Genomic DNA, 23,371 nt, shown 5'->3' with positions numbered 1-23,371 from the left:
CGGTAGTAAACACCCTCGTAAGGATTCTGCACCACATCATCCCTCTCTCAATGCAAACGTGAGCGCCCTCTCTCCTGTTTTTGACTCTGCTGCCATGCAATACTTATCTCTACTTTGGTTCACAGGGAGCTCTGCCAAGTGACCGACACCCTCAGCCAGCCAGTCCCTCAGCTCCATCCACATTCTCACCTCCAGCCAAGAGGCGTCCTCCTCCATTGAAGAGCTGGAAATGAGCAGCCTAGAAGACCGTCACAGCGCTTATCCACACCCTCCACCAGTGCAGAGACACATACCTCGGTGGGACATAGATCTAGAACAGGCTCGGATTCACAGCCTGGTGGTCACCACACGGATACATGTCCACAGCAGCAGGAGGCAGATTTGGCTGAACTCCCTGGCACTCGGAGAACTGCTGAGGAACAGGCATTCGTGAGGTTCTAGATTGGCCTTCCAACTCATCCTGGAGAGTCAGCAGAAGGTATGGGAACATCACGCAGAGCTGCTGGAAGCCCTCAGCAGAGTGGCATGCGAGTGAGAGGAGTGCTGTATGGAGGTATCCATGGGGAGATAGCAGACACCAAGGAGATCCTGGTCCAACTGAATGCGGAGATATGTGTAGACTCGCACTCCATCGCGGCAGCCATGGGTAAGTTCCTGTAGTGGCAATGCAAGAGGGAAATGGGTCACGTTGACATCCCTCCAGGTGCTCCTTCCCCTCAAGGAGTCAGGCTGGCATCTCTGGGCACCCGAAGGGAGGAGCAACAGCTGGACACTCTCTGGTCATCTACTCAGGAATCTCAGAGACTATCGTCTCCCTCCAAGTCCCCTTTTCCTGTGACCCCCCTCAACCTCATCCTATGTCACCACAGAGGGAGCAGCTGGCCAACGAGTGATTCTGGAGGGAGAAGTGTGTTTGTGGCAGGGCCTTTTGGAGCCTCGTGTAACATTCCCCCATGCATGTGGATCCTTCACATTTCACACTCACCTCAATGTCCTGAGCATTTTGAATGCTGCCTGCTGGGGCTCGCTTTCAGTTGTCCATCTGAGGTGACCCGCATTTTGGCCCATGCAACAATCACACTCCCATGCAGCACCCGATCCCATCCACCACGACTGTCGTTTCACTTTCAATTTAGACAGCATGGTCTGGATTTGGATTTTGCTGTCCTCCCGTCTTTCCCCCTCCTCCAGTCACCCATTTCCTTTCCCCCATCACAGTTGACACCCCTCACCTTACCTTCCACCTCCCCTCCGTGACCTACCAGCCAAAACCGTTTTCCCTTCAGGGATGTCCAGGTGAACGTGTACATTTCCTTCCATCCCGAAAATCCCAACCCCATCTACATTCACCTCCCCAACCTCCTCCTTCTACCCCTCAGGATCCGTGTCTGCGTCTGAATCCCCACCTACAACTTTCGCCGTCTCTTCTACCACTTGCATTGAGCCATCACCTTCACACCCTACCACCTCACTCTGGCCTCGATCATTCTCACCATTCCCTCATATCACGCCCACCCTCATTTCACTCCCCAGGAGGCAGTCATGGACCCATCAGAACTCTCCGGTGCATGTTCACCTGGACATGCCCCCTCTGGACCCTCTTCCCCCCTGGAAACCCTTCCTTCCCCAGAGCCCTTCCTCCCACCTTAGTCCTCCCAACCCACCAGACACCCCCCTCCCCCTGCCGCTTAGTCCCTCCCCCTTCCTGACTCCCTCAGACACCCTTAACTTCTTCTACCAACCTTAGTCCTTACTTCCTCCCAACTCCTTCCTTCAGCCTCACCTCTTCCTCCAGGCTCACTCCTTCCCCCTTGCTGACTCCTTAAGACACCCCTATTTCTTCCTCCAGCTTTACTCCTTCCCTCTTCCTGACTCCTTCCTCCACCCTTACTCCGTCCACCCCTGGATTCCATCCCCTCTCCACGCTCCTCCCGCCCCCTGGACTCCTTCCCCTCTCCGCACTCCTTCCTTTACACCTTACACCCCCCGTACAGTTACCTCCCCAGTTGCCATCTTCTTCCCCATTACCTCCTCCTCCCCCAAAACCCCCTCCCCCCTCCCAACCTCACCCCCTGACACTTTCATTCACCCCTCCCAACCTCACCCCCCCCTTCATTCCCACCTCCCAACTTCACCCCACCCTCCCAATACCTTCATTCACCCCCTCCCAACCGCACCCCAACACATTCTTTGGCCCCCTCCAAACCTCCCAATATCACCTTATGTGGCTCAATGTCATATTTTGTTTTATAATGTCTCTGTGAAGCGCTTTGGGGCATTTTTATTATTGGAAAGGTGCTATCAAAATAGAAGTTGTTGCTGTAATTGAAGCGATCCACCGAACCCGAGTATTTACATAATTACACTCTGGATATATAATGTCAGTTGTTGCATCACTACAAAGTGGAAATCACTTTTAATTGGTGCAAATCTGTAGCTATATTTTTAAATACTATTTCTAAGTCAAACCCTGAATCATGTGATTGAAAATCTATGAATCCTGTCTTATGGGTTTGCCAATACTTTAAAGATAGAACAAATTTTTCAGATCCTCAGGACCTTCCAATGACTTCCAAAAAGTGACTTACTCTTTTGGTGTAATGACTGTCATTAGGTAAACAAACGCAGCAGCCAATTTATGCAAAGATGCCACAAACAGAAAATTAGATGAGTAACTGGCTCACCTGTCTGTGTGCTGGTGGTATTGGTTTATGAGGAATTCAAGCCATGACACTAGGGGAATTCTCTGCTCTTCATCCAATAAATGATGGGGTATTTTTATGTCCACCTGAACAGGCAGATGGGGCCTCAGGTTACCCTTGGAGCAGCTGAAATTTTCCTACCTGTCAATTCTGTATGTTTGTATACTGTCACATAGTGTTTATCTAACTGGGAGAGGAATGGAGTCAGGAGCTAGGGAACAGAGTTTGGAGCTGACACCAAAAGTAGGGGCTTCAGTCTTTCCAATATTTAATTGGAGGAAATTTCTGCTCATCCAGCACTGGATGTTGGACAAGCAGCCTGATAATTCAGCAACAGTGTCATCAGTGTACTTGTGAAAACTAACACTGCGCCTTTGGATGATGTCACTGAATAGCAGCATGTAGATGCGAAATAGGAAGGAGACATGGATAGATCCTTAGGGGACACCAGAGGCAACAATGCAGGAACAGGGAAAGAAGCCATTGCAAATGATTCTCTGGCTATGATTAGATAGTTAAGAATGGAGCCAGGTGAGAGCAATTCCATACAATCAAACGGCAGGGGAGAGGCATTGGGGAAGGATAGTGTGGTCAACCATGCCAAAAGCTGCAAACAGGTCAAGAAGGACGTGGAGGGCAAGTTTACTTAAGTCACACTCACATAGGATGTCATTTGTGACTTTGATAAGAGCTGATAAGATCTGTTCCGGTACTGTGGCAGGAGCAGAAATCTGACTGGAGGGATTCAAACATGGAGTTCTGGGAAAGATGATAATGGATTTAAGAAGGGGGAACATATTCAAGGACTTTGGAGAGGAAAGGGAGATTGGAAATAGGGGGGTAGATTGCAAAGATGTCAAGGGTTTTTTTTGAGGAGAGGGATGATGACAGTTTATTTAAATGAAAGAGGGACAACAGCTGAAGAGAGCGAATTGTACAATTTCAGTTAACATGGGGTGCTGGAGGGAGTGATCAGCAGTTTAGTGGGAACAGGATTATGGGAACAGGATTACAGGAACAGGAGGTGGGTCTCATGGACAAGATATGCTCAGAAAGGGCATGAGGGGAGACAGGAGAAAAACTAGAGAAAAATGCGCTTTAAAGGCTAGGGCAGTGGAAAGCATTAAAGGAATTTTAGCCAGGTGGGCTAGTGGAAGGGAGGAACATGGTAGAGACAGCTGATTGGATTGTCTCAATCTGAGTGACAAAGAAGTCCAATGAGCTCCTCGCACTTGTTGTTGGGGGTGAGGGTGGAGGGGACAAGGGAGAGAGATTTAAGATGATGGTTTTCAGTAGAGAAAAGAAGCCAGGAGTTATCTGTGCATTCAAAGATGATCCTACAATAATAAGCAATTTTAGTAGATAAGAGCAGGAGCCCACTGTCAGGTCCAGTCTGATCTGACAGTGGATGGCTAAACCAGTTGTCCTCCATATCCTTTCATGTCTGTGTCCCTTGGACTTAAGGGAGTGGAGATGAGGGCCGTACCAGGAAGACTGGCAAGGTGAGAGAGAGTAATGGTGTAAAAACCTATTTGGTTCACAAATGCCTTTTAGAGAAATGGAAATCTGCCATAGTTACCTGGTCTGACCCTTATGTAATGGCAGACCTGCAACAATGTGGTTGACTCTTGTTATCTGAAACGACCCAGCAAGCCACTTAGTCGTCAAAAAGAAAGCTCTTTACCACATCCTCATGGGCAATTAGAGATGTGTGATAAGGGCTTGCTTTGCCCACATCCTGTGAATGATTTTTTTAAAAGGTCTAGGTATGACCCCAACCAGTGAAGAGTTCTCCATCTAATTCCCATTGGCATCCATTTTGCTAAGGCTCCTTGATGCCACACTCAGTCAAATGCTGCCTTGATGTCAAAAGCAGTCAGTCTCACCTCACCTCTGGAATTCAGCTCTGTTGTCCATGTTTGTACCAAGGCTGTTATGAGGTCTGGAACAAAGCTGTCCTGGTAGAACCACATTGGGCCCCAGTGAGCAGGTTATTGGTAAGTGCCACATGTTAGCAATGACAGTGACACCTTCCATCATTTTGCTGATGAAGGAGAGTAGATTGAAGGGACAGTTATTTGCCAGATTAGACTTGCCCCACCCTTTGTGAACTGGGAATACCTGGGCAATTTTCCACACTATTGGGGTAGATGCCAGTTTTGTAGTTGTATTGGAACAACTTGGTTTAAGGCATGGCTAGTTCTGGAGCACAAAACTTCAGTACTATAGCTGTGTTGTTGTCCAGGCCTTTGATGTAACCAGTGCACTTAGCTGTTTCTTAATATCACATTGAGTCAGTCAATATGGCTGAAGTCTTGAATTTATGATGGAGGGGTCTCAGAAGGAGACCAAAATCAATCATTTATTTAGCATTTCTAGCTGAAGGTGGTTGCAAACATTTCTGCTGTGTCTTTTACACTCACGTACTGAGCTCTGCCATTATTGAGGATGGGGATGATCATGAAGCCACCTCCTTCTACTAGTTGTTTAATTGTCCACCAGTATTCAGGATTTGATGCGGCAGGACTGCAGAGCTTTGATCTGATCCGTTAGCTGTAGGATCGCTTAGCTCTATCACATGCTGCTCCTCTGTTTAACAATGCATGTAGCCCTGTGTTGTAACTTTACCAGGTTGATACCTCATTTTTAAGTATGCCTGATGTAGCTCCTAGCATGCTATTCTCCACTCATCAAGGTTGATTCCCCTGGCTTGATATTAATGGTAGAATGAGGAATATGCCATGCCTTGATGTTACAGATGGTGGTGGGAGACAATTCTGTTGCTGCTGATGGCAGATCTAGTAACATTTCCACTATAAATGTAATGGCTATTATTGAGGGAAGTCAAAATCTCTCATAAAATACTGAGAGAGAAACTTAAGAGGTGAGCTTATGCAAGCTTAAGGCACATTTTATCAAAGGCAGATGTAAGGAACATGGGCCTCAAGAACTCTCAGGCTAAGTTTATAAGTAGCTCTCAGGCTTTAGATGCCTGGAATTTGATTTATGAAGAATCCTGTGTAGGGAGTCATGGCTGATGAATTACAAACACACATTTATTTATTTGAAAACTTTTTCTTTTAAAAATAAATGCTTCTATTCCTTTAATCCTGCCATGGTCACAGCCCAGTATCATCAATGGCCTATGGGCAATGTGACAGGACATGCAACAGTAATTATGAAGTTATTTTTAATAAATCATCTATTAAAACACGCTGGCAAAATTTATTTGCTGTCGTTTGCAGCCGATGTATACTTAATTGGTAAAAAATGATTTTACAAGTCAATTACTTAAGTAATATATAAGTTCCCACCTGAATGACTTCTCTTTGGTATTATCTGTTCAACAGTAAAATGAGGTTTCTTCTGCCCAAAAGCCAAAGATTGACGGATTCGGAATCGGTCTTGGCTGCAGTAATCAAAAGCATTATCTCGCTCCTTCTGGGTAATCACTGTACAAGTAAGGCATGAGTGTGTACTGTAACCTCAACAGCATTCAGAATTCAGAACTTTCAAAGATAAGTAAGTATAAAACTTTGAATAACTAACTCTGTCTATCAAGCAGCTGTACTGAAGGCAGGTGATAGATGACATAGAGGCGATAATCTTGATCCTGTGTCAAAGGATTATTGAATAAATCTGAAAGAGAATGAAATTTACGAATTAAAATTACATCAAGGGAAGTGAAGTAACAATGCTATGTTCACAGCTTGATATTGAAATGCTCAATGTTTTGATTCTTTGATAACTCAGGAAGCAAAGTTGACTGGTTTAATTTACTGCAAATGTGTACATTTTTCATAAAATAGCCATAATTTTTCAGCCTCCCTTAGAGTCGGGTGTTGCCAGTTGACTGGGGAATTGTAAACGTTACACTGTTGTTCAAATAAGGGTGCAAAGCTAAGCCCAGCAATTACAGGCTAGTCAGTTTATCTTTGGTGGTGGGGAAACTTCTGGAAACAATAATTTGGGACAAAATTAATTGTCACATGGATAAATGAAGGTTAATTTAGGAAAACCAGCATGGATTACTTAAGGGGAAATGGTATTTAACAAACTTTCTGTAGTTATTTGAAGGAAAGAGAGGATTGTTGAGGGTAGTGTAGTTGATGTGGTGTGCATGGACTTCCAAAAGACAGTTGATACCATGCCACACAACAGACTTGTGAGCATAGCTCACAGAATGAAAGAGGCAGTTGCAACATGAGCCAGAATTTTAGTTATGGCAGGAGAGGTGCAGAGCCGATCGCCGTCTGCAATCAGCTCTGCGCCGCCATTTTACATAAGCGGGCCCAGCGTGAATCGCAGCTCCCAAGATCAGCTGGAAGGGGTGGGCAGTGGCAGGAGACCAATGACCGCCAGGTCCAATGGCGACCCGGTGGCCTATTCAAGAACAGTGCAGCTGTCTTCCAAAGGCTACCACTGATGTTGCACAGGAGGATGTCAGATAGCATTCTCGGAGAATGAGGCCAGGCGGGAGGGCAGGTCGGCAGGCAGTCGGCCCCAAGGTTTTTAGATGGATACTTTGCTGCCCTCCTCAAGGAGGTGGCAGCACGCCGTGAGATCCTTGGATCTCAAGGAATAGGAGGAGAAGCTGGGAGGAGCTGGCAGAAAGGGTCAGCTCCCACGATGTGGTGAGATGCACCTGGGTGTAGTGCCGCAAGCGGTTTAATAACCTCTTGCGATCAGGTAGGGTGAATACCGTGTTGGCCTGGATCACTTTTCACAGCAGTTACGTTGCACCCCCTCCCCACCCCACCCCTCCCCTCCCACCCCCCCTCCCACTCCCACCTCCCCCCCTCCCCCCTCCCACCCCCCCTCCCCTCCCCCCACCCCCCTTCACCGCCCTCCCCCCTCCCCTCCCCCACCCCCCCCCACTCCCCCCCACCCCCCCCCACTCCCCCCCTCCCCACTCCCCCCCACTGCCCCCCTCCCCCCTCCCCACTCCCCCACCCCCCCCCTCCCCACTCCCCCCCACTGCCCCCCTCCCCCCACCACCCCCCCCTCCCACCACCACCCCCCCCCCCCCCAACTCCCAACTCAGAATTTTGTTTTTGCATTCATTCTTTCATTCATGGGATGCGGCCTTTGCCAGATGGGCCAGCATTTACTGCCCATCCCTAGTTGCCTCTCAGAGGGTGGTGCTGAGCTGCCTTCTGTATCCGTTGCATATGGTGCTGGAACACCCACAGTAGCGTTTGGGGGCGAGCTCCAGGATTTTGACCTAGCCACAGTGGTGGAGTGCCAAAACATTTCAAAGTCAGGATGCTGAGTGACTTGGAGGGGAACTTCCAGATAGCGGTGTACCCAGGTATCTGCTGCCTTTGTCCTTCTAGGTGGCAGTGCTCGTGAGTTTGGAAGGTCTTAGAGGGTGAGTGGCAAATGTGATGGAGGCAGCATCTGGGCAAGGGCATCAACCCTGACTGCTTGGAATGAGTGTATGGTGGCTCCAGGGTCATGAATCGGATGAGCCCTGCAATGTTTCACTCAGGTGGGGGTGGCAAGGCTGAAATGGCAATGCAGGTACAGGGTGGACTAATCAATGCTCCTCTCTCCTTTCAGGAGAAGACAGAACAAAATAATGCAGAGTGGCTGCGGACTGGCAGAGGGCAGCCCCATCTTCTCACCATGACCAGATACAAGCAGGAGGCACAAGAGCTGGAGAGGCACCATGTTCCCAGGTCAAACGGTCGCGGTGAGGTTGGGGTGCCACTGGTAGGTAAGAGTGCCATCCACTGAGGTCACAATGTCTGTCAATGCAGACATTCCACTGTTGACTGTATATTGATTTCAGCCTCCAACATGGGATCCCCATTGATAATGAAAGGAGGAACACTTCCTGACCCAGGTGCCAGGCATGCACATTAACATTCTACTAATCAAATGTCCTTGTTCTTCCTTTCAGCCTCTCTGGAACATGCCCAGACTCATGAGGCAGAGGGGAGCGCCACTGACCCCTGAGGGCCGAGAATTTTATAAACGCACCAGTGTCACACCCTCTCAGCCAGGCAGGCACCAACAGATACCAGCACCTCGGTGGGGATAAGATCATCAGCTAGTATCTCAATGCACAGTGGTGAGGGAACTTCACACTCGCTTGAGGTGCAGGCGGAGACAGGCAGTGCCCAGGGCACAGGCAGTCAGAGGACTGCTGGGGACCAGGAACATGCTCAGTTGATGGCTGATGCTGTGCCTCTGGAGACGTCCTTGAGGAAGCAGATGCTGGAAGTCCAGCAGGGTTTGCGGGAGGATCTGGCGGAGATACATGAGGGAATGCGTGCCCTGGTCTCCGTGATGGAGGATTCCATGCAGAGCATGAGCAATGCAATGACCCTCATGACTGAGCATAATGCCTCCTCCATGGAGAAGCTGCTGACTCTCATGGAGAGGCTCCTCCAGGAGAACAATCAGGGCTTCCTGGGATTGCGCTCAGACCTTCAAGGCCTCACAGCGGCACTGACCTCAGCTGGTCAGTGTCAGTGAGGGAGATGGATTGGCACCCAGTACCCCAGCTAGGTGCCCATCCATCAATGGATTGGCACCCAATATCCCAGCTAGGTGAGCAGGGAGGTCTAAAACGACCTCACATTGGCACACGAGCTGCCTGTCATCTCTGTGGGCTCCTCTCAGGGCACTCCGGATGATGGCAGCAGCTCATCTGCCCCTCTGCCATTGACTGTGGTTTCTGATGAGGCTGTGGGGACTGGGGAGAAGCTAGCTGTGCCACTGACCACTCCCTGCCACCGCACCCCCCCCCCTCCCGTCGGAGCCAGCACAGGCTCCACAGGCCAGAGGATTCCCGCTGAGGTCATCAAAGCCAACAGGATAGCAGAGTGAGCAGTGTCTCAAATGCTGGTGCCAGCGAGGGGGGAGCACCTAAACGAGGCACCCGCAAATGTAACCATAAATCACCTTAGGCACAACACGGGATTATCACTGGTGGTATTCTTTTGGTCCCCGTTTCAGTTGTTTTTAAGTAGGTGTGCTGTTCAACACCTTTTAATGGACTTTGATTTCTGTATGCAAGTTGACAATCATTAAATGTTTTGGTTCTCAACAAGCCTCTGGATGCTTCATTAGTTCTGCACGTGAATGGGAACCATTATGTTATGAGTGACTTGTTTGTCATTGACAAGGTACATAATTAATGTTCCTGACCAGGCAAGTGTTGCTGTCAGGTATCAAGTATGGAGCCTGCAGCCCTGGCATGTGTTGGAGCCTGGAGCCCTGGCTAGCTGAAGGAGCGTTGGATCAAAGCCTCCCAGGTGTCCCTGCCTCACTGGAGGTTGCCCGGATCGGTGTCTATCCCCTCAGCATTCTCCTGAGTGTGCTCATCCTCGGACTCACTAGTGGACTCATCATCTGCAGTCAGAGCATCTGTGTCTACATCTTCTTCCTCCACTGCATCCCCCCTTTCCACTGCCAGATTGTGGAGAGCGCAGCATGCAACCACTATAAGTGACACACGAGCTGGGGGTATTGGAATGTGCCCCCTGAACGATCCATGCTTCGGAAGCGCATCTTGAGAAGACCAATGGTTCTCTCTACCACTGCCCTTGTGAGGCTCAGCTCCTGTTGCACCGCTGCTCGGTCTCTGTTCTTGGATGGTGGAGAGGTGTCATGAGCCACCTTTTGAGCGGATAGCCCTTGTCACCCAGCAGACATCCATCCAGCCGGGCTGGAGCACTGAAAAGCCTTGGCACCTGGGAGTGTCTGAGAATGTAGGCATCGTGGGAGCTGCCTAGGTACCTTGCACAGACTTGTAGAATCTGCATCCTGTGATCACACACTATCTGCACATTCATGGAGTGGAATCGCTTCCTGTTGACGAAGGCACCTGGCTCACCCGCTGGCGTTTTGATAGCCACATGTATGCAGTCAATAGTACCCTGGACGCAGGGGAACCCAGCAAACGCTGCAATGCCTCTGGCTTGCTCCGCCTGGCTGGCCTCATCTGAGTGGTAGCAAATAAAAGTCAATGCACTCCTGAACAGTGTCTGTTACCAGCTTGACACAACTGTGGACAGCTGACTGGGACACTCCACAAAGGTCACACACCAACCCCTGGAAGGAGCTGGAGGCATAGAAGTTGAGAGCAACCGTGACATTCAGCACCACCAGTATGGGGTGTCCACCCACACAGTAGGCGCTGATCTCAGGGCCGATCATCTGACAGATGGAGGTCACTGTCTCCCTTGAGAGACGGAGCCTCTTTCGGTATTGCAACTCACACATATTGAGGTGGCTGCATCACTGCCTGTAAACCCTGGCAGCAGGATAGTGGCGTCTTCTGTGATCCCTTCCACCTTGTGTTTCCTCTTGGCCCTGCGCCCCTTGTGCCTGCGCCTCTCCTTCCAAAGGTGGCTCCCCTGGAGGCTGAATATGGACTCCTGGCCTCCTCCTCCTTCTGGCCCTCGCTTCCTCCTCAGAGGAGCTGCCTCCAACGGAGGGCACAATCCCAGGGAAAGGGAAGGCTGTCTGATGCCTGCAAGGCCCCAGGTGTTATGATTCCTCCAGAGTCCTGAACTGATGTCTGTTCTTTCTGTCAAAGCAGCTCTGAAGAGAATTGAAGTTGTCCTGTTCACACAAGCAAGTAGCACTAAGTTTAGCACTAACAATTCACATTAGTGAGCCCGTTCACCCCTCTTATCCCGCCGTGAATGAGGTTTTTAAAAATGTGGCCTACCCGCCTGCCCGTGCAATGCACTGGAAATCGCATGGGCTGTGAAAAATCGCTGTCAGTTGCTGCCTCATGGGCCTTAACTGGCCCATTAATTAATGGCGGACGTGTCTCGGAACTCATAGCGTGCCCACCCTCCAAAATATCGTGATAGCGAGCAGTGACGTCATGACACACACCTGATGTCATCACGTGTCATTTTATATGTCGGTGTGTTGGGCCCAGCCCCGTTCGTTGACGGAAAAATTCTGCTCGTGGATACAGAATTGGCTGTGTGACAGGAAACACAGAGTAATAGCTAATTGATGTTTTTTGGGCTGGAGGTATGTTTGAAGTGGAGTTCCCCAAGGGTCAGTGTTGGGATGCTTACATTTCCTGGTATGACTTAGACTTTGGTATACAGGGCACAATTTCAATTTGGATGATACCAAACTGTGGGGTGGATATTGTAGAACATCAAAAGGACACAGACAAGTTGGTGGAATGGGAGGACAAGTGGCAGATGAAGTTCAATGTGATGAAATGTGAAGTGATTCATTTTGGTAGGAAGAACGTGGAGAAACAATATAAAATTAAGGGCACGATCCTAAAGGGGAAGGAGGAGCAGAGGGACCTGAATGTATACATGCATAAATCATTGAAGGCAGGACAGGTTGAGAGTGCGGTTAATAAAGCATATAGTATCATAGGCTTTATTAATAGAGGTATAAAGAGCAAGAGTAAGGAGATTATGTTGTACTTGTATTGGACATTAGTTCGACCTCAGCCAGAGTATTGCATCCAGTTCTGGGCACCACACATTAGGAAAGATGCGAAGGTATTGGAAAGAGTGCAGAAGAGATTTATAAGAATGGCTCCAAGAATGAGGAAATTCAGTTATGAAGACAAATTGGAGAAATTCCAAATTGGCAAAGAGCAAGTAAAATTAGAGAGATAAATGCACGGTTCTAAGACTGGTGTGGGAGAAGGGGGTTTTGGTTTGTAAGGCACTGTCACCAGTACTGGGGAAAGTGGGGGCTGAACCATTGGGATGGTCTACACCTGAACCATGCTGGGATGAGTGTTCTTGCAAATCACATAATTAGGGAAGTAGAAACGGCTTTAACCTAACAAAGGGGGTGGGGGGGGCAGGTTAGGAGGGGTGTTGTGGTGAGGGATCAAGCTTGGGTAGGTGTGGCAAATCAACAGGTAGATTCAAGGCAGCAGAACATAATAGTAATATGGGAAATGATGGTCATAGAATAGCAGGAAGGGATAGAGAGATAAAACCTAAGAATACACTAATAGTCAAGACTAAATGTTACAAAGATAACAAAGAGACAAAACTAAAGGTTCTGCTCCTATTTTGTATGTAGGCAGGTTCAACTAAAGCATTCAAAACAGAGTTAGACTCGAATGGAAAAAGAATGTGTAGGGTTAAGGAGAGAAGGTAGGGGAATGGTACTAAGTGAATTGCTCATTCAGAGAACCAGACACAATGGCATCCTTGCTGTAACATTCCTGTGTTTCAGTATTTTTCAGTTGAAAACATTGTTAACAACTCAGATTATGGCACGTTGGGACACATATTTAATATACTGCTACAAAATGGAAATCTTCGTTTAAAGCTAATCATGAAAATGTTTATTTCTGATATATCAGCAATAAAGTTTAGTGGAGTAATACACCTCAGGGAAGTTCCAGGTGATTTCCAATGCTAAAGATCTACATGACTGGGCTTATCATATGTCTGTAGTGATCTTTATTTAACACCTGCTGTTAAGATGTTACTTGCCATGTAGCCCTAATGCAGAGGCCTGGACTAATGCTCTGGAGAAATGAGTTCAAATCCCATCATGGCAAGTAGGGGAATTTAAGTTCAATTAATTAAATTGAAATAATGATAAACCATGAAATTATCCAATTGTCATAGAAACTATTTTACTAATTAAGGATGGAAATGCTGGCTTTGTTAGCAATGCCCATATCTCATGAATGAATTAATAATTTAAAAATGGATTTACCAAACTATTTTTAAAGAGATTTTGACTAGCTTTCTTGTGATATGCTTTTGTGTTGAGGATTCAAAATCACTTGAAATCAACGTTGCCTAAAATTAATGCAATCACTCATGAGTTACAACAGCTATCTGACTTACTATGAACTGCACTATTTTCTATTTATACAACACATAGAAATATCTTTTTCAGCTCAACAAGATCCATTTGTTCTGATCTGGGTAAATGTCATTAATAACTCGGTGTCCCAATGTGGTCACTTGACTGCATCACCAAAGTAGTGCATTCAATATCCCAGGTGTGTATTCATTCAAACTTGCTTTTCTCTGCTCTTGTCTTCTTAATCTTTATTTGTGTGATTTGACTGTAATTCACAGTATTTCCTTCTCTGTTGTTGCTCTGTTTCTCTCTCTATCCTTAAATCATGAATTAAGGAAAAAGACAGATGCCCTGCTGACCTCACCACAGTGTCATTAGCACACACTTCCAACAATTTGCAGCGCAAAACATTTTCACCTTTTTAATCTTTGATCCCTGCTGTCAGGAAAAACATGGCACAAGGCATAGCTAAGCTTTCGTCTTTCTTTGCTTCATATTGACCCACAATTTGCTGAAGTGGGTCATTTCATTGCACGTTTGTTAGATTTTTTCTCACCCTTCAGCTTGAACATTTTTCATGCCGCAAATTGCTGGAAGTGTGAGCTAATGACACCATGGTGAGGTCAACAGGGCATCGTTTTTTTCCTTAATTCATGATTTAAGGATAGAGAAAGAAACAGAGCAATAATGGAGAAGGAAATACTGTGAATCAGTCAAATCGCACAAATAAAGAGAAATAAAGAGAGGGAAAGAAAGATTGGATAGGAAAAAATGAGACCAAAAGGAAAAGAGAAAAAAATCATTAGGGACAAATTACTACCTGTAGGAATGAAACTGTGATTTTGTCTGCTCCTTTTCTGGGAAAAGGAAAAAATAGTTCAGACCAGTACTCTTATTCCCCAGTTTTACCAGTGTTCTATTTTAAGGTATACAAGACCAATTCGGACCAGTATTCTTATTTCCCAGTTTATATTGCTTTTTCTTTCCTACCGGGAATAAATTTCAACATTGAAAGGGTCTTTATGTCTTAAATGGGAGACACAATTTTCTGTAATCAGGTTAATTAATTTAAACAGTGTAAATACAGTGATTTATTGGCAATTATGGGGAGCTTGACAACATGCTGCTGCTTTTGCAAGAAAAAAAATTCTGGAGATTCACAACTCAATGTATCTGTTCTTCACCACACAGTACTGTGTTATTTACACACTAATAACAGCATGCACTTTAAACTAGCCATTATTCTTCCAAAATATTCTGGGCTAACATGTTATAATTTAATCGAAAACAGTGTGTTTTTGATAAAGCTGAGTTCTGGGGACAGTTGAAAATCATAGTTGAAGACAGTTTAAAGTTAACAAGCGGTGTGACAAAGGAAAATGCCTGTAAAGTTTGTCATTAGACTGATAAGCGGCATCAACCATCTGGTCCTCAGTTAGAAGACCCTTAATGGGGCTGCATAGCATTATTCTAACTTAAGTCTCAAGTACTTGTGACTACAACCTAAGCTGGTGATCGGAGTTTTGTCATTGACAATCATATCAGTTAATATTAAGCAGCAAAGCTGCTGTTACCTCAGTAATTGCTAATCAACTCTGCAAGGGGAAAACAGATAAACTAGTTTGTAACAAAATAGTTTGCACTGGCCTCAGAGCGTCTCAGTTTGGCTGCAGGTGCTCAGTATTGACATCCCTTTATAAAGAGCCTTGAATTTCCTCAGCTCATTTTGGGTGCACAGAAAATGGCCGCAGCTGGACTCAGGGCACCCACATTATGGAAATCAGAGTTGTGGCAACACGTGGCTCCCTCATCAGTTCCTTCAGGCCAACCACTGGAACTGGCAGAAACACAACAAATTAGATCAATCGTTCCATTATGTTCTGTTAAAACAGAGGGACCCCAAATCCTACTTTCCTTTGGGCCCTACATGGTATTCAGCACTCCTATTACATTGAATCTCATGCGGCAGAATTTTGCCCTCATTGGGCGGGCTCGGCAGGGGCGGGCAGGAGCAGTCGGGAAGCTGACCGCCACCCGTGATCGGGGCCCGACCACGATTTCACAGTGGCGGGCCAATTAAGGCTCGCACAGCGTGAAATGTGGCTCATCACTGGCCGGGAAGGGCAGAGCGGGGATGGGCGCCTGTTGGCCGCCGGGTCCAATGGCGACCCAGTGGCCTGTTTAAAAACAACCAAGGCAGCCCCAGAAAGGCTGCCACGGAAGGACATCTGTTTGCCATTGTGTGGAGGGCTGGTCGGCAGGGCACTTGGCCCTCCGTTTTTCCGACAAGTGCCTCGCCGCCCTCCTGGAGGAGGTCGCTGCCAGAAGGGACACCCTTGTCCCCAGGGATGGGAAGAGGAGGCCACCGCACCTCACAAAGAAGACATGGGAGGAGGTGGCAGCTCAGGTGAGCAGCCACAACCTGGTGCGGCGCACCTGGGCGCAGTGCCTGAAGCACTTCAATGACCTGCTGTGCTCACAAAGGGTGAGTACCGTGTTACCATAGGTCAGTGTGCTGAATTGTTTTGGGCTGGCTGCACCCCCACCATGAAGCTCAGAGGTGTTAGGGTCTGAGTACCCACTGTCAATCACATCAGCACTAGCCAAGGGGCTGAGCCCTGGCTGCTTTGACCGAGTGCCTTGTGGCTCGAGGGCCACAACTCGGATGTGCCCTGCAAGGTGTTCCTCAGGTGGGGTTGGCCAGGCACCTGTGGCGCTGCAGGTAGAGAGTGGAGAAGACATCCCATAACTATATTGTGATGCCGCAGACTGGCGAAGGACCCTTACACCTCCTCATCCTCTCCTGGTATGAGCAGGAGTCCTTGGAGCTTGAGAGGCACCATGCACCTTGGTCAAGCAATCACAGTGAGACTGGGGTGTCAGACGAAGTGCAGCGCACTGAGGTTAGAGTTTCAGATTGTGCAACCATTCTAGTGTAGTCTCTTCATTGATGTGAGCCTCATACCTGGAATTCCCATTGATCATTGAAAGACGAGGACACCATGATGCAGATCTCCATTGTCTCACCAGGGTGCCTGGCAATGCACAGTGACAGTGTGATGACTTTAACTAATGGCATGTCCTTCTTCTTCCTTTTAGGTTCACCAGCACACAGGCGTTCACTCTCTGGACCCTGAAGGGCTACCCCTGACATCGAAGGACCACCATGCTCTCTTAGCACCAGTGTCACACCCACTCTCTGAACCAGGAACCAGAGCAGATACCAGCACCTCGGTGGGCGTTAGTTCGGCAGCTAGTGTCTTGATGCACATTGGTGAGGGCACTTCACATTCACTTGAAATGCAGGCGGAGGCAGAGAGTGCCCAGGCCACCGGCAGTTGGAGGACTGCTGGAGACCAGGACAATGCTCAGTTGAAGGTTGATGATGAGGCTTTGCAGTCATCCATTAGGTGGCAGATGCTGGAATCCAGCGGAGTGTGCGGGAGGATCTGGTGGAGATCCATGAGGTTATGAGTGCCATGGTCTCTGTTGTGGAGGAGTCCCTGTGGAGCATGAGCACTGTGTTGACCCTCATGGCTAAGCACAATGCCTTCTCCATGGAGACAGTGGCGACTCTCATGGAGAGGCTGCTCCAGGAACAGAATCAGGGGTTGCACTTGGACCTGCAAGCCCTCACATAGGCACTGATCAGTGTCCATGTGTATGATGGATGGGGCACCCAGTATCCCAGTTGAGTGCCCATCCATCAATGGCGAGAAGGGAGGTCCACAGCAACCTCACATTGGTGCACAAGCTGCTTGTCACCTCTGTAACTCCTCTCAGGGTGCTCTGGATGACAGCAGCAGTTCCTCCGGCCCTCTGCCAATGACCGTCGCATCCGATGAGGCTGCGGCTACTGGGTAGATGCCAGCCATGGCACTGGCTGATCCCTCCCAGCCAGGACCAGCACAGGCTCCACAGGCCAAAGGATGACCGCCAAGGTCATCAAATCCAACAAAACATCACAGACAGCTGGCTGTCTCCAATGCCAATGCCAGCGAGTGGGGGCACCTGGATGTAGCACCCATAAATGTCAATTTAAAGCACCTTAAGCACAAGAGGGTCTGATCACGGGTGATCTTTCGTTCCTCCATTGTTTTTTCAATGGTGTAACTACCAACACTGGATATTGTTCCATTAAAAGCTATGTGAGTTCCAACATTAAATATATTTGCTTTGGCCTGCGTGTGCTTCATTTGTTTTGTAGATGCAGGGTAGCCCAGAATGTAATGCTGGACATGGGTGGCTCAAAACTTGATTGCACAGTCACTGAGTGTGTCTTGGGGGCCAAGGAAAGGGTCATTTCTGTGATCCAAGATGGAGGCAGCAATCCTGACATGAGGTGGTAGTTCTTATTTGGCAGCCTAGCTGAAGGAGCATTGGATCAAGGTGTCCCTGCCTCCCTGGAGGTTACCGAGGTCTGGCTCCAAGCCCTCAGTGTTCTCCTCAACATGCTCCTCTTCTGGCTCACTACTGGATTCATCCTTTGTGGCCTATGCAGCTGCTTCAAGATCCTCTTCCTCCAGTGCCCCCCCACCCCATCCCCCGCTCCCTTTGACAGTGCCTAATTGTGGAGAGCACAGCATGCAACCACTATCAGTGACTCGCTTTGCAGTGTGCCCCCTGAACTGTACAGGCATCGGAAGTACATCTTGAGAAGCCTTAAGGATCTCTCTACCACTGCCCTTGTGGAGGCGTGACTCCTGTTGTACCACTGCTCCGCCTCTGTTCTTGGGTGGCGGAGAGGTATCAAGAGCCACCTTTTGAGGGGATAGTCCTTGTCACCCAGCAGCCATCCAGCCAGTCAGGCTGGAGCACTGAAGAGCCTCGGCACCTGGGAGTGTCTGAGGATGTAAGCGCCATGGGAACTGCCTGGGTACCTTGGACATGGTCTCACACACACTATCTGCACGTTCATGGAGTGGAAGCCTTTCCTGTTGATGAAGGCAATTGGCTGACCTGCTGGCTCCATGATGGCCACATGTGTGCAGTTAATGGAACCCTAGACGCGGGGGAGCCCAGCAATCACTGCAAAGCCTCTGGCTCGCTCAGCCTGGTTGGCCTTGTCCGTACAGAAATGAATGAAAATCAATATCCACCTGACAGAACTTCTGTCAGCAGCTTGATGCAAATGCGGACAGCTGATTGGGACACACCACAAAGATCCCCTACTGAACCATGGAGAGGGCTGGAGATATACAAGTTGAGGGCCACTGTGACCTTCAGAGCCATGGCATGGGCTGTCCACCCACACAGTCAGAGATGATCTCAGGCCCAATCCTCTGACAAATGCAGGTAACGCTCTCTCTTGAGAGGTGGAACCTCCTTCGGCACTGTACCTCGGACATATTGAGGTAGCTGCATCGCCACCTGTAGACCCTGGCAGCAAGATAATGATGTCTTCTGCAGCTCCTTCTACCTTGGACTGTTGGCCCTATGCCACTTATTCCTGCTCCTCTCCTCCCACAGGTCACTCCCCTAGAAGCTGCATCGGGTGACGTGGCCTCCTCTCCCTTCTGCCCCTCTGTTCCTCCACAGAGGAGGTGCCTCCTGCAGAGGCCACAATCCCCATTACCAGGGTAAGGAAGGCTGTCTGATATTTGGAAATGTCCAGACGGTCCGAATCCTCAGGGAGTCTGGGAGACAACTCTGAGTGTAGAAATGAAGCCTGGAAATGCTAAAAATGAAGCCCCAATCAGAGATTAAGCTAAGTATCAATAAGCCACCAGCAGCAAGTTATCTCCAAAACTCCTCACTACTCACATTGACAATGCTGCTGACCCTTCTCATCCTGTCCCTGGATGAGGTTTTGCAAATTGTGGTCTGCCTGCCTGCCCTTTTAGCCCATGAGATGAGTGAAAAATCACACAGGCAACGTTCAATCCCTGTCAGTTGGGTTGTCAAGGGCCTTAACTGGCCTATCAACTAATGGTGGGTGCGGTTCCGATTCCCACCAAGCGAAATATCACGCGAGTGTGCGATGACGTCAAGATGCTCACCTGACATCATCACGTGTCATTTTACGTTTGAGCGAGTTGGGCGCATGCCTGCCTGCTCAGCGAAAAATGCTGCTCATGTTGTAAAACTTTAATTCAAATTTATACACTCCAGTATTCTACCAGCAAAACTCTTCTAAATTAAGCATAATACTTGATGGATTTGTCTGGTACCAGGGCAACTTGAAGGTTACAACAACAACTTGCATTTATATAGCACCTTTAACATCATAAAAGATCCCAAGGTACTTCATAGGAGCTTTATCAAACAAAATTTGACACTGAGCCATCTAAGGAGATATTAAGACAGGTGACCAAAAGCTTGGACAAAGAGGTAGGTTTTAAGGAGTGTCTTCAAGGAGGAAAAAGAGATGGAGAAGTGTAGGTATTCTGGAGCTTTGGGCCTGGGCAGCTGAAGGCACTGTGACCAATGGTGTAGCAATTGAAATCAGGGATGGGCTTGGGGCTAGAACATAGGAGTGCAAAGATCTTGGAAGGTTGTAGAGTAGGAGAAGATTACAGAGTCAAGAAGGAGTGAGCTATAGAAGGACTGAAAAAAAAATAAGAATTTTAAAATTGAGGTGTTGCTGGACTGGGGGACTTATGTAGGTTAACAAGCACAAAGGTAACTAACCAGTGCAAGTTGAAGTACAGACAGCAGAACTACATTCCGATATTTGCACACATGCAAATAAAATAGTGGCTAATTGTTTACCAAAGAAGTCCCATAACAATAAGCGTATTTGCATTTTAGCAATTGCTACGTTTCAGTAATTTAAGCATTTTTTTTTTTTTTACAGATTATTGACATAAATTAATTGAGTATTTTACTTTGTAGGCATCAATTCAGATCAATCAGCAGAATAAGAAAACTAAGTTGCAGAGAGCCATTAAAAACCTACTGGTGTTATGACAATATTTATAAAATGGACAATAAGAAATCTCTGCCTCAGAAGGTGTTGGAGGTGGGGTCTTTGAATATTTTTAAGGCAGTGGTAGATAGATTCTTGTTAGGCAAGGGAATCAAAGGTTATCGGGGTTAGATGGGAATGTGGAAATCAAAACAGAAGATCATCGGCAATAATCTATTGAATGGCAGAGCAGGCTCGACGGGCCAAATGGTCTATTCCTGTTCCTATTTCTTATGTTATGTAAAAACAAAATCTAACAGTAAGAAATTAGCAATATGGTTCATCCTTATTTATTTCTATTGTTATAACAGTTGCTGTATGTGGCCTGCATCAGCTGCCAGAATATTGGGTCAGGCCCACCACATAAAATGAGTTTGATACCCCTGAGACAGACAGCTGCTTACTTAATGTGTGGAGCCAATTCAATTTCTTGATCTCTTTTATGACCTTCTCAACTCCATGAAGCCAATTATTTTGTAGCATCAATATCTGCAAACACATCAAGTGTTTCAGGGTATCTACAATATAAAGCATATTGCAAAATGTGAATCCTACAAAGATCAGTTCATTGAAAACATTGGGCAGAATTTTCCGTGTCTACTGCCGTCGGGCGTCATGACGGGTGTGAGCAGACAATATGGCGGAAAGGCCAGAAATCAGTTTCACAACGTCATGAAACCAGTTTGCAATCGTCTGCACTGCCTGTCAACGGCAGGCCACATTTCCTGCCACCTCATGTTGGGAACTTCATTTTAATATATCTGCATATTATTATACGCCCTGCTCACCGGAATCACCCCCCCCCCCCACCCCCCCCACCCCAACCCCCACACCACCCTTAGTGCATCTACTATGTAGGGATCCTTGAATGGCACAAAAGAACAAGCAAGTTATGCAGTAAACTGTCATTAACACGATTGATCATGTAACTCAGAATTTTCTTGGAACAACTGTGACTCTTATAGTTGCCCTTGCTGAAAATAGTTAGAAGGTAATTATCATACCTCCACCCCTCATTAAAGTGAACAGAGATCACAATTTCCTAAATTTAAGCCAGTTTTCAGGCCAACGTCACCCAGGCTTAAAAACAAAAGGTGTAGGCCTGCCAGTGGCACAATTTATTGAATCTGATCATGCTCTCTGATGTCATTTAAATAACACATGAATCAGAACATTGCTGTGTTTGTTAATTGGGATATTATTTTATGTGCTTGCACATTGGGATGTGTTTGCTGATTAGAACTTGTTGAAAAACAGGTTCTTAAACACTGCATCTTCGCAGCAATAAAATGTTCCTTTATGTATTTTAGTTTAACGATGTTTAATTTTTAAGTCTTTATTGTTCTTAATCTGCTACGTCACAGCTTGTTTAGCTAAAAGGTTCCTCAAGAAAAAATAAATGCCTAAAAAATATTCAACAATTGCATATTGATATGTATTCCCATGGCAAAGCAAAGCAATGAGGGGCAGTTTAAAAGGAATTAATGAATATCTATGGAGTGACAGAAAGTACAAAAGCTATAGCTGCACCTTTTCTGATTGGTTACTCTGCTCATCGCAGTACATTTCAATTAGAAATATGGAAAAATATAGTGTAAATTATCAATGGCAGGGTTGATACTTCAATGGTAAAATTCGCAGTCTACGTTGCTCATCTTGCTGATAAAGGAAAATGAGACTGTCAGTGTTGAAGTAGTTTCTGTAAACCCCACAAGTAATCAGTTCCATCTGGAAAGAGAGAAAAACTTGGAGAAATAAATCAAAAGACGTCAAGGTGATGCCAAGCTTAAGCTTGCCTCTCGAGGGCAATTAGAGATGGGCAACAAACATTGGTGTTGCCAGCAATACCAACAACCCATGAAAGAATTTTTAAAAACTTTAAAAACCTATAAATTATAGTAAGGTTAAAAGACTGGAGGAGGTAGATACTTTTTATCATTTAAACTCAAACAATAAACTAGGTGCTGTACCTATTTTTATATGGTGTTGAGACATTATTAAATGGTCATTCCCAATTGCTGCTAATCCAAGTCTAAAATCCTTGTTGATAATGTTCTAGCTCAACTTAAATGGTCAGTGTTTGGGTTAATTTAAATGATCATGCTTGCTATGCTTTAAAGGTAGTAATGAATACTATTTTACAATTTGCACTATGGGTTGAGATGAGAAGCAACATTAAATTTGATCTAATTAATTTCTGATTTCTTATGCAGAAATAAATGGGTCAAATATAAATTTTAGTGGAACCTAACTTACTTCACTGTCTCATATTTTGATCTGCATGCTCTATTATGTAAAATCCAGACTGAATTCACAAAAAATTTTCAAAACAGTAAAGCATATAGGTAATAGTTCATATTATAATGGTAAGGTCATTATACCAACAATATACTTACATCATGATTGCATTATTAAAAATTGAAGAATCATAGAAATTTACAGCACAGGCAGATGACATTTGGCTCATCACATTCATGCCAGCCAGCCAGGAGCCATCCAGTCTAATCTCACTTTCCAGTTTTTGGTCCATAACTTTGTAGGTTACGGCACTTCAAGTGCATATCTAAGTACTTTTTAAATGTTATGAAAGATTCTGCCTCTACCATCCTTTCAGGCAGTGAGGTTCAGATCCCCACCACCCTCTGGGTGAAAGAATCTCCCCTCAAATCCCCTCCAAACCTCGTACCTCTTAATCTAAATCTATCCTTATTATGGACTCCTTAACAATGGGAAATAGGGACTTTTTTTCCACTCTACCTAGACCCCTCATAACTTTATACACCTCAACCTCGTCTGATCCAAAGAAAACAACCCTAGCCTATTTAATCTTTCATTATGACTAAAATTCCACAGTCCAGGTAACAGTAACATCCTTGTAAGTCTCCTCTTTCCTACAGTGTAGTGAACAGAACTACAAGCAGTACTCCAGCTATGGACTAACCAGTGTCTTGTACTGTTTCAGAATAACCTCCTTGCTCTTATACAC

The 23,371-nt window shown here is 46.6% G+C and overlaps 1 protein-coding gene across 1 annotated transcript in view; it reads right to left on the bottom strand.

Moving 5' to 3' along the window:
- The window catches only part of LOC121276039 (leucine-rich repeat-containing protein 72), a 95,226-nt gene that overhangs the window by 10,256 nt on the left and 61,599 nt on the right, over nucleotides 1-23,371 (bottom strand). Inside the window, exons 5-6 of the mRNA XM_041183984.1 lie at nucleotides 6,252-6,341; nucleotides 6,017-6,154 (exon numbers count right to left, since the gene is read on the bottom strand). Coding sequence (XP_041039918.1) covers nucleotides 6,017-6,154; nucleotides 6,252-6,341 — 228 coding nt within the window. The remainder of the gene's footprint in view (nucleotides 1-6,016; nucleotides 6,155-6,251; nucleotides 6,342-23,371) is intronic.

This window comes from Carcharodon carcharias, chromosome 3, assembly GCF_017639515.1.
Source record: "Carcharodon carcharias isolate sCarCar2 chromosome 3, sCarCar2.pri, whole genome shotgun sequence".
NCBI lineage: Eukaryota > Metazoa > Chordata > Chondrichthyes > Lamniformes > Lamnidae > Carcharodon > Carcharodon carcharias.
The sequence above is the reverse complement of the archived record's forward strand: the minus strand, read 5'-3'. Positions and strand labels throughout refer to the sequence as shown.